The following is a 13,122-nucleotide window of genomic DNA, read 5'->3' on the forward strand; positions in this document are numbered from 1 at the left end:
ACTCCCCCGAGTGCTGACAAGATAATGAAAATGGTCCCAAGAGAAATACTTGCTGACAGGGGAGAGGACTGAGCCCTCCCCGGGTGCGGCCTCCTTTTAGATGGGCCTATATTAGGTAGGTTTGATGCCCTTTGTATGGTGGGATTTGGGAGTAACTGAATGCCATCACATTGGTCAGTAATTGACACAGTAACTGTCCCTTGGCCCAGACGGCTTTTTCAGGCATCAACTGGAAGCTTGTCATTAATATATAATTATTATTTTTTTAATGTTTATTTTTTTGAGAGAGACAGAGACAGAGCTTGAGCGGGGGAGGGGAAGAGAGAGAGGGAGACACAGAATCCGAAGCAAGCTCCAGGCTCTGAGCTGTCAGCACAGAGCCCGACGCGGGGCTCGAACCCACGGATGGTGAGATCATGACCTGAGCCGAAGTCGGACCCCAACCGACGGAGCCACCCAGGCGCCCCGAGGTTGCCGTTAATATAAACTCAGTGTTAGTGTAGTGTGTGTGTCAGTCAGCACTGACTCCAGGGATACCCTAGACCCCAAATTCCAGTGCCCGGGGGACATCAGTCTCAACCATGCATGGCTGAGCAGGGAAAATGAAAATGAAAGAAAGGGACTTTGACCACCTAGAGGGGCATGAGGCCAGCCAGAGGCCACAGATCCTGGCTTCTGGTGAGACCCAGGGGCAGGGGACACGGGCTGGGTCAGCCTGTGAACATAGTGGACACAGCACCATTGGTTAATCCCCACCCCTCCCGCCTACTTGGGCAGCTGAGGAAGGAAGCAGTGCCCCCCCCCCCCCCCCCGCCACTAGCCTGAGGGAACAATGGGCTGGCTCAGCAAAGTGCCATCGGCAAAACTGACATCTTCAGACCCTGCATTTACTGAGTAGTCATGCAGGGATGTGCGTGAGAATTCACCTCCAGATCCGGCTGCCCCCCAAAACTTTGAGCCTCGCAGGAAAGGCTGGAGCCCCGGTACACGTGAATGTGACAGGCCTTGTTGGGAGAGGCTGCACACTGCCTGGGGAGGACAGAGTGGGGGACCCTGCAGGCAGCCCTTGGGGCTCGGGAGACCCAGTGCCCACCCCAGACTCACACCACCCCCACTTGGCCAAAGGGAGCCCCACAGGGAACCGGATCGATCCTCCCTAGCAAGGTCTCCATGACCTCTACTCATCCCTGATCGCTTGCTAACATACTTCAGTCAACATGCTCTTCTGTCCAGGAGAGAGACTCTGGAAACACCTCTTTTCTCCATCTCCTTTTATTTCTGGCAGTGCTTAATGCCTCTCCCTCCAGTTCTGACCCTAGTGGGGGCAGAGGGCAGGGGGCTCCTCTGAACTCGAAACAGGAGAGGGGGCAGGTGAAATCATCCTTTTCCCAGCGGGAGTGAAGGCCAGAGAAGCTAACCTCTTAAATTCGACTGGCCCTGAGGAAAATGTGTGCATGTGTTTATTTTTACAAAGTTTATTAAAGAGGGATTATTGGAGCGCCCGGGTGGCTCAGTCGGTTGAACGTCCCACTTCGGCTCAGGTCATGATCTCGCTGCTCATGGGTTCGAGCCCTGCATCGGGTTCCGTGCCGACAGCTCAGAGCCTGGAGCCTGCTTCGGATTCTGTGTCTCCTTCTCTCTCTGCCCCTCCCCCTGCTCATTCTCTCTTTCTCAAAAATAAATAAACATTAAAAATTAAAAAAAAAAAAAAAAAAAAAAGAATGATTATCTATGTCGGGGTACCCGTGTGGCTCAGGCAGTAATGTGGACAGTCCGTTCAGAGGGACAGGGGCAGCTCTCCAACTTGCCTGGTAGGCTCCAGATGCCTGAGAAGGTGGCTCTGCCCGCAAAGCCCTCTGACTCAGGTGAGGGAAAGGATCCAAGTGTGCTGACGATCACCCACAAACGCACGTCCCGACCTGCCTGGCCAGTACTTCCATGTGCCAAATACATGTTGCCAAGCCCCGGCCTAGAAGGTTCACAAAGATGATTACATCATGAACACTGGCTGAGTAAATTCCACCAGGTCTGGATCTGGTTTCCTCATGTGTCCCAGTCTGGTGTGGATGGTACCTGGAGCCATACTTTGCAGCCTGTTGTCATATGAACAAGCCTCCAGTGGCCCCAGGGTGACAGCATTTGTAGATGCTAAGGACGCGCATTCGCTTTCTTTCTTCCCCTCTTTAAGACGTTTTCTTCTGTTTTTAAAAAACAATTTTTTTAACGTTTATTTATTTTTGAGACAGAGAGAGACAGAGCATGAACGGGGGAGGGTCAGAGAGAGGGAGACACAGAATCTGAAACAGGCTTCAGGCTCCGAGCCATCAGCCCAGAGCCCGACGCGGGGCTCGAACTCACGGACCGCGAGATCGTGACCTGAGCCGAAGTCGGCCGCTTAACTGACTGAGCCACCCAGGCGCCCCTCTTCTATTTTTAAAGTAAAACATGTTCAGTGAAAAAAAAAAAAAATTAGAAAATGCAGACAAAGACACACAAAAATATAAATAATAAAACCAAAGAACCCTAGAATTAATCACCATAAACATACTGTTGCATTTTCTTGCAGTTTTTTTTTTCATGCATGAATATGTATATTTACAAATTTGGCTTCATATGCTATATATAGTTTCATATCTAGCCTTTTTTTTCCTAATGTTTATATATTTATTTTGAGAGAGAGAGAGAGAGAGAGAGAGCGAGCATGAGCAGGGGAGGGGCAGAGAGGGAGAGAGAATTCCAAGCAGGCTCCACACTGTCAGCACAGAGCCCGACACGGGGCTTGATCTCACAAACCATGAGATCATGACCTGGGCCGAAATCGGGTCAGACGCTTAACCGACTGAGCCACCAGGCGCCCCTCCGGCTTTTTCTTTTACCTAACAATATATCATGAGCAATCGCCTGTGTTGCTCAGTAGCCTCTGAACTTACTATTTTTATGGACGCATAATATTCCAGGCACCATTATTTAAAAAGAAAAACGAGATAGGTCATTTTCTTATAAAAGAAAGTGCATTTTTATTGTGAAACTGTCAAAGCATGCAAAAAACGCATTGAAGTCAAAATGACTTTCCAATGCTGGTCACCTAATGTCTTCACTGTTCACAGCTTGATACATTGTTATTCTAGACTTTCCAGATCAATATCTAACTGGTTTTCTTGATCCTTTAAGATTTCACAATTTGTCAACCATTCCGATCCTGATGGACAACAGGCTATGTCCTGTTTTGCTGCAGCCACAATAACACCGTAAACCTTCTTGTGCACGTAACCTTAGGAACTACTGACTTTACTTCCAGAGGATAAAATCGAAGGATAGGTATATTTCTCATATAAGTGGGTAAATAGGCAATCTTCCAACACAAAACCATCCAGATTCCCACCAACAATGTTGTGATGACCTTTTGCAATCTGAGAATTTTAGGGATCCTGAGCCATTCCATTAATAAGTCCTTGGATAATGAGGATCTGCTTCTGAACTCCCTAGTATAGTCACCCGTTTTTCCATTCTTGAGCCAGTATCATGTTATTCTAGTTGCAAAAGTTTGTTTTTCTACTCTCAGACATTTATTTTATTTTATTATTTTTTTTTTAATTTCTTTTTTAACGTTTATTTTTGAGACAGAGAGAGACAGAGCATGAACGGGGAAGGGGCAGAGAGAGAGGGAGACACAGAATCGGAAGCAGGTTCCAGGCTCTAAGCCATCAGCCCAGAGCCGGACGCGGGGCTCGAACTCACGGACCGTGAGATCGTGACCTGAGCCGAAGTCGGCCACCCAACCGACTGAGCCACCCAGGCGCCCCTCAGACATTTATTTTAAGCTTCAAAATCGTTTAAAGTGGCAACAAAGAGGAACTTTTTTTTCATTGAGATTATGATTGCAGTTGCATTGACTGCAAATTAGTTTGGTAAAATACTGGCTTATTAATGATATTAGGAATTTCTGTGTAGAATTATAAAATATTGTTCCAATTATTTAGTTCTTGGTTTGCATCCTTCAGTAAAACTTATCGTTTTCATTATGGGTCCTGTACCTTTCTTTTAAATTAGTTTCCTATGTGTTTTTTAATAGTTTCTATCAATATTAAGAATAGTTCCTATCACTGTTTTTCCACTTTTCATAGGATTTACCCTAAGATCAAGTTATGCTATAGTTTTCCAGTGGCCTTTTTTGCTCTCAAGCCTAATGGTTGACCCTTTAGTGCCAATGTCCTGCAAATACTAAGTTCAGGCGAGATTTGTTCCATGTTGAGGGCCTGAACAGCTTGGCCCATTGGCAAATTATATTTGAAGAAGGCATAACAAATAATTCAAACTCCAAAAAGAGCACAGAAATCATCTTTCCTGAGCTGCTTCTATGTTCCAAGCCAGAAACAATTTATATCTTGCTTCTTGTCCAGGCCACGCCAGAAATAATGTATTTTATTTTAAGTATCTTAAAAGCATGTCAGATTTGGAGGGGGAAATTAAATAACCAGGTATTAGTTTCTTTTCTTTTCTTTTTCCCTTTAAAATAGTATTTCCACCACAGGGTGACCCTGGTGCGACATGTTACAAATTACACATAACAATTTTTGGAAACCATGGATTTTTTTTCATACCATTGAAGCAGAGAGGAACCTATTTGCTGCCTTCACAGATTCAGTCATAGTAAGATCTTTCTGGAGGACACTCATTAGAGTTATACTGGATGAGTGTTGGACTTCTGTAGGATTTTGTGTGAATTCCTGTCGCTGACCTTTGTTAAATGATTGCATTACCTTGATACGTACCTCAATTTACTCATCAGTAAATTAAAGGAGTTGGAATAAACATTGTCTGAAGCCAAAATGTGACTGAGTCAAAATGAGTGGTTTTGAAATTGGGCAAAGTTCAAATACAATTCCTTAGAAAAGAGAGTCCATAAATAGAACCCTACACATTTTGGAATTTAGCATAAGATAAAACGGAGCATTTTTCACCAGTAAGTAAAATATTGGATAGTCATTTGGAAAAAGTAAAGTCAGGTCTCTACAACAGTCTTTATGCCAAATAAATTACAAGTGGATCAAAGATTTTTATGAATAAGGATATTTGTTGCAGCGTTGTTTATAATGGCAGAATGATCGGAAACCATCTAAATGTTCACATAGAGGAGATACCTTAAACAAATTGTAGTTAATTTGTACAGCGGAGGGCTATGCAGCTACTAAAAAGAAGAGGCCATTCTATATGTACAGTGAACGGAAAGATCTGAAGATACGTTTTTCAGTAAGAAAAGCAACGGGTGTAATTGTGTATAGAGTACTACCATTTATAGTTTTTAGAAGAAGGAAGAGGGAGGAGAAGAAAAGATATTTGTGTATGCATACAAGAAGTATACACAAAATCTCTGGTAGGAAATCACGAAAACTGGCAAGAGTGGTTACTTCTAAGGAGGGGATCTCGTGGCTAGACATGGTGGGGAGGGAGCCCTCATTTTCACAATATACTTATTTGCAAACTTCTGGGTCATTTTGTCAGGTGGATAGATAATATTCTGTTCCAAATGATCAATTAATCTCAACATGTCTTGTGTTCTCCTCAAAATGGATTTCCTAAAACCTGCTTCACAGGACTGTCGTGGGGCGTGGGTCCGGTAACGTGAGCGAGAGCCCAGCGTGGTGGCTGGTGCAGGGCTAACTGTTCACCCACCCCCACTGGACGTATCGAGGCAACCTGGGAGCTGCCTTCAGGCACGGGCTGACCCAGAATGGCATGTTTTCATCCATTTCTCTCTTGGCACTGGAGGGTAACAATAGTGAGAATTTGCAAGAGGGGAACACTTGCCCCCCCCCACCCCCCCCCCCCACCAAAAAGTGGTTTCTGACACCTCACTCTTGTACCTGCAGGATTCTCCCACCAAAACCAATCTCATCAACCCCTGCTACCCTCGGAATTATCTCACCACCTTCACCGGGAGCTACATATTTGACAGCCTGTGCACAGCAGACCTGAGGCCTGTCAGTTACAACCCTGACGACATCATCACTGTTGGAGGAACCGGGGACCCATCGCTGTGTAGGGAAAAGGTGGCTTCCCTGTTTGACTTCACAGCTTGCCGTGACCAGGAAGCCTGTTCCTTTGATGGGGTCTATCAGCCAAAAGTTAAAGGGACATTTGTGGTAAGAGCAAAACCTGCCCAAAAGCGTCCTTTTTCCCCCCAGTGAGTATTTACTTCTCACCTTTCTGTTTCTCTTCTGTTGACCTGCTTCCCCCTCTCTTATTCCCCTAGCCTGAAAGCTCCATGGTGTGTCCCATTCTGAGAACTAACTTCCTTCTGTGTTACATCCTTCCAGGCATTTGCAGGGTTCTACTACACAGCCAGCGCTTTCAATCTCTCAGGGAGCTTCTCCCTCAGTGCCTTCAACTCAAGCAGCTGGGATTTCTGCTCAGAGAGCTGGAGCCAGGTCAGTATTTAAAGAGAAAGGGGCAGGGTGCCCGGGTGGCTCTGTCGGTTAAGTGCCAGACTCTGGGTTTTGGCTCAGGTCAGGATCCCACGGTTCACGAGTTCGAGCCCTGCTTCAGGCTCTGCTGCTGACAGCACAGATTCTCCAGCTCCGCAGAGCCTGCTTCAGATTGCCTATCCCCCCTCTCTGTCCCTCCCCTACTCGCTCAGTCTCTCTCTCAAAAATAAATAAATAAACATTAAAAAAAAGGAAAGAGAGGGGCGCCCGGGTGGCTCAGTCGGTTGAGTGTCCGACTTCAGTTCAGGTCATGATCTCACTGATAGTGAGTTCAAGCCCCGCGTCGGGCTCTGTGCGGGCAGCTCGGAGCCTGGAGCCTGCTTCCGATTCTGGGTCTCCCTGTCTCTCTGCCCCTCCCGCATTCATGCTCTGTCTCTCAAAAATAAATAAACGTTAAAAAAAAATCTTTTTTAATTAAAATAAATACATTAATTAATTAATTAACAAATAAAATAGGGGCGCCTGGGTGGCTCAGTCGGTTGAGCATCCGACTTCGGCTCAGGTCACGATCTCACAGTCTGTGAGTTCGAGCCCCGCGTCGGGCTCTGGGCTGATGGCTCGGAGCCTGGAGCCTGCTTCTGATTCTGGGTCTCCCTCTCTCTCTGCCCCTCCCGCATTCATGCTCTGTCTCTCAAAAATAAATAAACGTTTAAAAAAATCTTTTTTAATTAAAATAAATACATTAATTAATTAGTTAATTAATTAACAAATAAAATAAAGAGAAAAGGGCAACACCAGTACAAAACACGGAGTAGATCCGAGTATGTTCCATTTGTGAGCACGTGTGTGTTCCGAATTTGGATTTCATGCCATTCTACCTTCCCCACATCCATAAAATGGGGTAATAAGGGAACCCACCTCACACCTGCATTGTGGATTAACGTTCCAGCCACAGACACGATGGTGAGAACAGCGTGTGGTAACAGACGCAGCACTCGGTAAACTTAGAGATGGTTATCGCGTGATGCTGTACGATATGATACAATTCGATTATTTCGTGGTGATTGTCTTATGAAGTTCTAGGTGGTGAGGTTCTTTAAAACGCGGTGTTCGGGGCGCCTGGGTGGCTCAGTCGGTTAAGCGTCCGACTTCGGCTCAGGTCACGATCTCGCGGTCCGTGAGTTCGAGCCCCGCGTCAGGCTCTGGGCTGATGGCGCAGAGCCTGGAGCCTGCTTCCGATTCTGTGTCTCCCTCTCTCTCTGCCCCTCCCCCGTTCATGCTGTGTCTCTCTCTGTCTCAAAAATAAATAAACGTTAAAAAAAAATTTTTTTTTTTTTTTAAATAAAACGCGGTGTTCTGGAGCGTGCATTTTCCAAGCATGCCTGCCTCATCTGTTTGGAACCTCCTTTTCAGCTCCCGCTGCTGCTGCCCAGGTTTGACGAGGTGTACGCCCGCTCCTACTGCTTCTCCGCCCACTATATCTACCACTTGCTGGTGAATGGATACAGATTCACCGAGGAGACCTGGCCCCAAATATACTTTAAAAAAGAAGTAAGTCAAGGCACGGGTTGCTTCCTCCCCTTGCTCTCAAAAGGTTTGTGTGTAGACGTGCGAAAGAAATGTAGACTTGACAGGGGGAGTGGTGATTTCAGTTTGCTGAAGGGAAGCTGAGGAGACTTCGGTCCCTCGTGACCAAAGAAACGACAGTGGTGAACTCAGAGGAGGTGTCGCTGGAGACCCTTCCAGACGAGGCAGCGGTCAGAGGCCAGGTGCCCACGGACCCTGAGCTCCCCGAGCGCAGGACTTGTTTCATTCTTTTCATACTCCTACCCTTCAGCACGGGACTGAGAACCTAGAAGGTGTTTCCTTAAATGTTTGGCGAGTGTATAAATAAATATGTTAAGGATTAGACCTTTCATACTGAAAAGAAACTTTAAACATAACAGTAATTTTTAAAGAGGATAGTAACTAACTGCTCTCCATTCTACACAGATGTCAGGGTAACGGAGGGTATTAGGGATTCATAGCAGCAGTAAGTAAGAATTTCTCTTGGAATGTGCCTGAGGTCACCGTATGTACGTCAAGTGTCCGGGGACGGTCTGAAGCTGCAGTCATAGCTGCTACCAGGTGACTGTTCGGTCTGTCACCCTCCGGGCCTTGTTTCCAGGCAGGACTCAGCCTTGCTGACATGTCCACGCAGCACTATGTTCAGGTTTGGGGAAAATATTCTCATTTCAGGAATAGCTGATATAAAGCCTGAAGCCAGTATGTTCAATATTAGCTTTAGCGATAATTAGGATAAACCAATCAATATCCAGCATGAGGCCTGTGATTGTCTACTTTTACATAAATAAAATTGAGTCATCCCACAAAAGATGAGGCTGTCTGGAGACACAGGGACTGTTGATGGCATGCACTCTCTAAGCTTTGCCTGTAATGAATCTAATTAGCAGGAAAGTACATTAAGAGAACGGAAAGTGACTTCCTCTTGAATACCAGTTTGGATGGATACAGAATCCCAGCTTTCAAGTCCCTTTCCTTTATTCATAAAGAAGTTTATATATAGTTAAATTAGCATTCAAATGTAAAGGCATAAAAAAGACTTAGAAGATTTGCCACACAAAGACATCCAAAATATTTGTGGAGGAAATAAATACGGAGAGAAATAAATCCAGGAGGATGTTATAAAAATATAGGCAGTCAGAATAAGTGATATGGTGCCCTGAAGTTTTTTTAAAAAAAGAAAACTTACATCAAAGGAAAGTAAAAGAGAAGTAACCATCCATAACAACCCAAAATTCAAGTATAGCTAATATCCAGTGTGAAGGGAGCAGGGTCAGGGGTCATAACAGTGGCCTAAAATGCTCATCTTGTAAAGGAGGCCTTTAGATATATAACATTTTTAAGGCAAGAATGGAAAAAATAAATATAGGAAAATAGCACTGATTGAAAATTTAAAACTAAGACATTAGACGGAAGCCCAAATATATCAATAACCAAAATAAGTATAAATGGACTAAACCTACCGGTGAAAAGACAGATATTGTCAGATCAGATTTTTAAAAATCAAGCATATGTTGTTTGTAAGAAAAACCCTTAGGCGTTAAGCATAAGGACATGGAAAGATTCAAAGTTAAAAAGTTTTCTTTAACTATCAGGCAAACACTACCCCAAGAAAAGGGGTGGAACTGACTGTTTCAAATTTCAGTGGAGCTCTGTAATACCTGACCAAATAGTCTTTAAGAGGATCATTCAAGATACATGGGGCGCCTGGGTGGCGCAGTCGGTTAAGCGTCCGACTTCAGCCAGGTCACGATCTCGCGGTCTGTGAGTTCGAGCCCCGCGTCGGGCTCTGGGCCGATGGCTCGGAGCCTGGAGCCTGTTTCCGATTCTGTGTCTCCCTCTCTCTCTGCCCCTCCCCCGTTCATGCTCTGTCTCTCTGTCCCAAAAATAAATAAAAAACGTTGGAAAAAAAAAAATTTAAAAAAAAAAAAAAAAGATACAGAGGATTCCAACATAATGATACAGAGTCCATTCTGAAGACTGTAAATTCTAGACTTTTTTTGTATCTAATAAAACAGCCTGAAGACATGGAAATGAAAACTGATGGAACTAACGTAAGAAATGGCCAGAGTCTGTGCTGCTTGTTTAAACTGACCCCCTGGGCTTAGAAACTGGTTCTAGATTTATGTAAGCTGCTCATTACCCTCTTTCTTTAGCCACAGACACTTGTGGACCCAACAGTAGAAACACTCTTGCTGTTATTAACTGTGCCGACATTCCACTTGGCTGTGACGAGGCTGGGAGGATGCTGACGGCTTTTCTCCACGGTGCAGAGAGGGTAGGGCCCTGAGCCTTTGTGGTCTCAGTGACCTGCGTTCTAGCCCAGTCTCTGCAGTGTCTGAACTTGGGCAAGTCCCTTGACCCTAGGCCACAGCTTCGGGTGGGCGGTTCACGAGGATGACAGTGGTGTATGTGTGTAACTTCTGCCTCGAGCCCCGTCCTGAGAACGAAGCCATCTTTCTATCATACAGGTGGGGAACAGCAGCATAGCCTGGTCTTTGGGCTACATGCTTAGCCTGACCAACCAGATCCCAGCCGAAAGCCCCCTGATCCGCCTGCCCATGGACCCACCTGCCTTTGTGGGCACCCTCGCCTTCTTCACGGCAGTGGCCTTGCTGTGTCTGGCGTTCCTCGTGTACCTGTGCGCTTCATCCGGGAAGCAGAGGCGCTCCCAGCATGCCTTCGACCACACAGTGGATTCTGAGTGAGCCTCTTGAAGCAGCTCCTGGAGCCTGAGGGCTGCCCGGAACCAGCCTGGGTAGCAACAGATAACGTGGGCGAAATGTCCATCTTCGGGAAATGCGACTCAAGTCAAATACCTAGGTTACGTGCCTCTCCGATAACTAATTTATGCCAAAGCACCTCTTGGGGAGTCTCTCAACTGTTTATTCCTCCAAAGACCCTACCACGCACTTGTTGACCTACTGAGGAACAGAGGAGAGACAGGCCATCAAAGTCAGGCTCTTTATTCCAAGTGCCCTAGAGGAACAGTGCATTGAGACTATGACAGTTTAATGTTGAAGAATTGACCTCAGGGCTCAGTTTGCATTTCTCCTTCCACAGAAACGCCATATTCCTCCCGGCAAGTTTGGAAGCTGGCAGGCACCCATGAAGCATTTGACACAGATAGATATTTGACCATATAGCATTTCACACGCTTTATGGTTTCCTCCAATTGATTCTTAACTAAAACGTAGCAATCCCATAAGCATTGAGCTCCCTCAGTCTACTAGCATAATAGCATCTGGGGGAGAAGACTCCATTCCCCCGAGGACAGTGGCCATGGCCAGGCCCTGTCATTCAGGCAGAACCCAAAGGACAGAGACGCACGGAAGGTCTCCCAGGATACTGCAGTGGGAGTCCCATTCAGGGCTCTGGTTGGTAGATTGCAGCCTGTGTGTGTCTTCATTCTCACCTCCCCTTCACGTTGCTGTGTCCTCCTATAAAACATTTATTCCTAGCGAGGCTACCATGTTCCAGATCTTTTTGCCTTTGCTAGGCTTTCGCTTCGGGCTGTTTTCTCACTGGGTCATGGTGTGTATGCTACAATATGCCATTCCGGCACGGGTACTTGCCGCTGTCCCAAGATCCCCTTGCTTACCGCCTTCCTAGATGGCAGGGCCTCTGTGCGACAGCATCATCCTTCTTCACTTTGGGGAAAGAAGAGGAGACTGCAGGGACATCTCCTTCCGATAGAGGATGAGAAAGAATCCAGCAAGTGGCTACAAACTGAAAATCAACATTATTCCAGATTATTGTTTGTTAGCTGCATGTGGAATAAAGGACTCTTTATTGGCAGCGTGTGTGTGACCTTGCAAACAGTATTTTGTTTTCTCCTAAGGACCCAAGGTGGCATTTATGAGAGGAAGTTCTTAAAGTGAGGAAAATTTTCTTAAGAATAGACTTTCCTGAGCTAAGAAAATTATGCCTTAATGTCACCTTCATTCGCGAGAAGTCAAAGTGCTTCCCTTTGATAAAAGCCGTTGGCTCCTTGAGATATTTGAGTCACACATTTCTGTACCTTATTTGACACTCAAAAGTGGGGAAGTTAGAACCTGTCACTCAGTTCTTGACGCCTACCCAGAATGGCTGCTCCCTTCCTAAAGTGCACCTTTGCCTGTGCCCCACCTTTGCCCCACCTGGCCTGTGGTTCATCTCCCCAACTGTCCAAATAATGCATATTTCTCAAGGCCTAATTCTAGCTCCGCTTCTTCCACAAAGCTTTCTCTACACACACACACACACACACACACACACACACACACACACATGATCTGTCTCCTGGATCACCTTTTAAAAACTAGTTAGGTGAATGTTTATATTCTTGATCTTGTGTGTGCACATGGCTTATTTCTAAAATAGACAGTAGGCTACGGAACGGCAAATCCCACCCTTTATCACTCACTCCTTCATTCAACACACATCCAAAAAACACTGACGATGGGCCTAACACCTTGCCAGGCGTGAGCTTGGATTTAGATACGTGCCAAGGATGTACTATACTCAACATATTTGTTGATTGATGTCATTTCCATAAACGACTGAAGGGTGGGCAATAAAGTTTAGAGACATCAGATGAAAATAGCATCCAAATCACCAAGATTTTGCAAGAAAAAAACAGATATGTCTGTGCAGGGAAGAGGGCCAAGGTTTCATGAGAGCAATGTTTCTGGCTTTGGAACACGCTGATGAGGTGTTTTGGGCTTTCTGACATGTATCAAAGAATTCTTACCAGATGGACCATCATGAAATCTGCAGTACAGGTAACAACCTATCTAGTAAGAACTGTGGTAAGCAGAAGCCTCACATGGCCCCCATCACCTTGCCCTCTGGTGGTACTCCGGAGATTACGTCGTTACCTGGCAAAGGGATTTGCAGATGTAATCGCTAATCAGTTAACCTAAAAACGGAGAGATTATCCAGGTAGGCGTTTTCTCCTCACATGAACTCTTTAAAGGCAGGGGATTTGCTCCAGAAGTCAGAGAGATTCAAAGCATGAGAAGGATTTGATGTGCTGTTGCTGACATGAAGACAGAGGAGGTCAGGTGTGAGAGAACCCGAGAGCAGCCTCTGGAAACTAACAGCAACCCTTGGCTGACAGCCTGCAGGAAAGCAGGGGCCTCAGGCCTACAAC

At 45.8% G+C, this 13,122-nt stretch overlaps 1 protein-coding gene across 6 annotated transcripts in view; it reads left to right on the forward strand.

Annotated features, from left to right (window-relative positions):
* The window catches only part of ENTPD3 (ectonucleoside triphosphate diphosphohydrolase 3), a 38,971-nt gene extending 27,185 nt beyond the window's left edge, over nucleotides 1–11,786 (forward strand). For all 6 annotated transcript variants that reach the window (XM_058729494.1, XM_058729492.1, XM_058729490.1 and 3 more), the window contains 4 exons: nucleotides 5,871–6,143; nucleotides 6,318–6,428; nucleotides 7,839–7,976; nucleotides 10,460–11,786. In XM_058729494.1, the coding sequence (XP_058585477.1) occupies nucleotides 5,871–6,143; nucleotides 6,318–6,428; nucleotides 7,839–7,976; nucleotides 10,460–10,696 (759 nt within the window). In that variant the 3' untranslated portion in view covers nucleotides 10,697–11,786. The remainder of the gene's footprint in view (nucleotides 1–5,870; nucleotides 6,144–6,317; nucleotides 6,429–7,838; nucleotides 7,977–10,459) is intronic.
* Nucleotides 11,787–13,122: the final 1,336 nt, after the last annotated feature.

This window comes from Neofelis nebulosa, chromosome 5, assembly GCF_028018385.1.
Source record: "Neofelis nebulosa isolate mNeoNeb1 chromosome 5, mNeoNeb1.pri, whole genome shotgun sequence".
Taxonomy (NCBI): domain Eukaryota; kingdom Metazoa; phylum Chordata; class Mammalia; order Carnivora; family Felidae; genus Neofelis; species Neofelis nebulosa.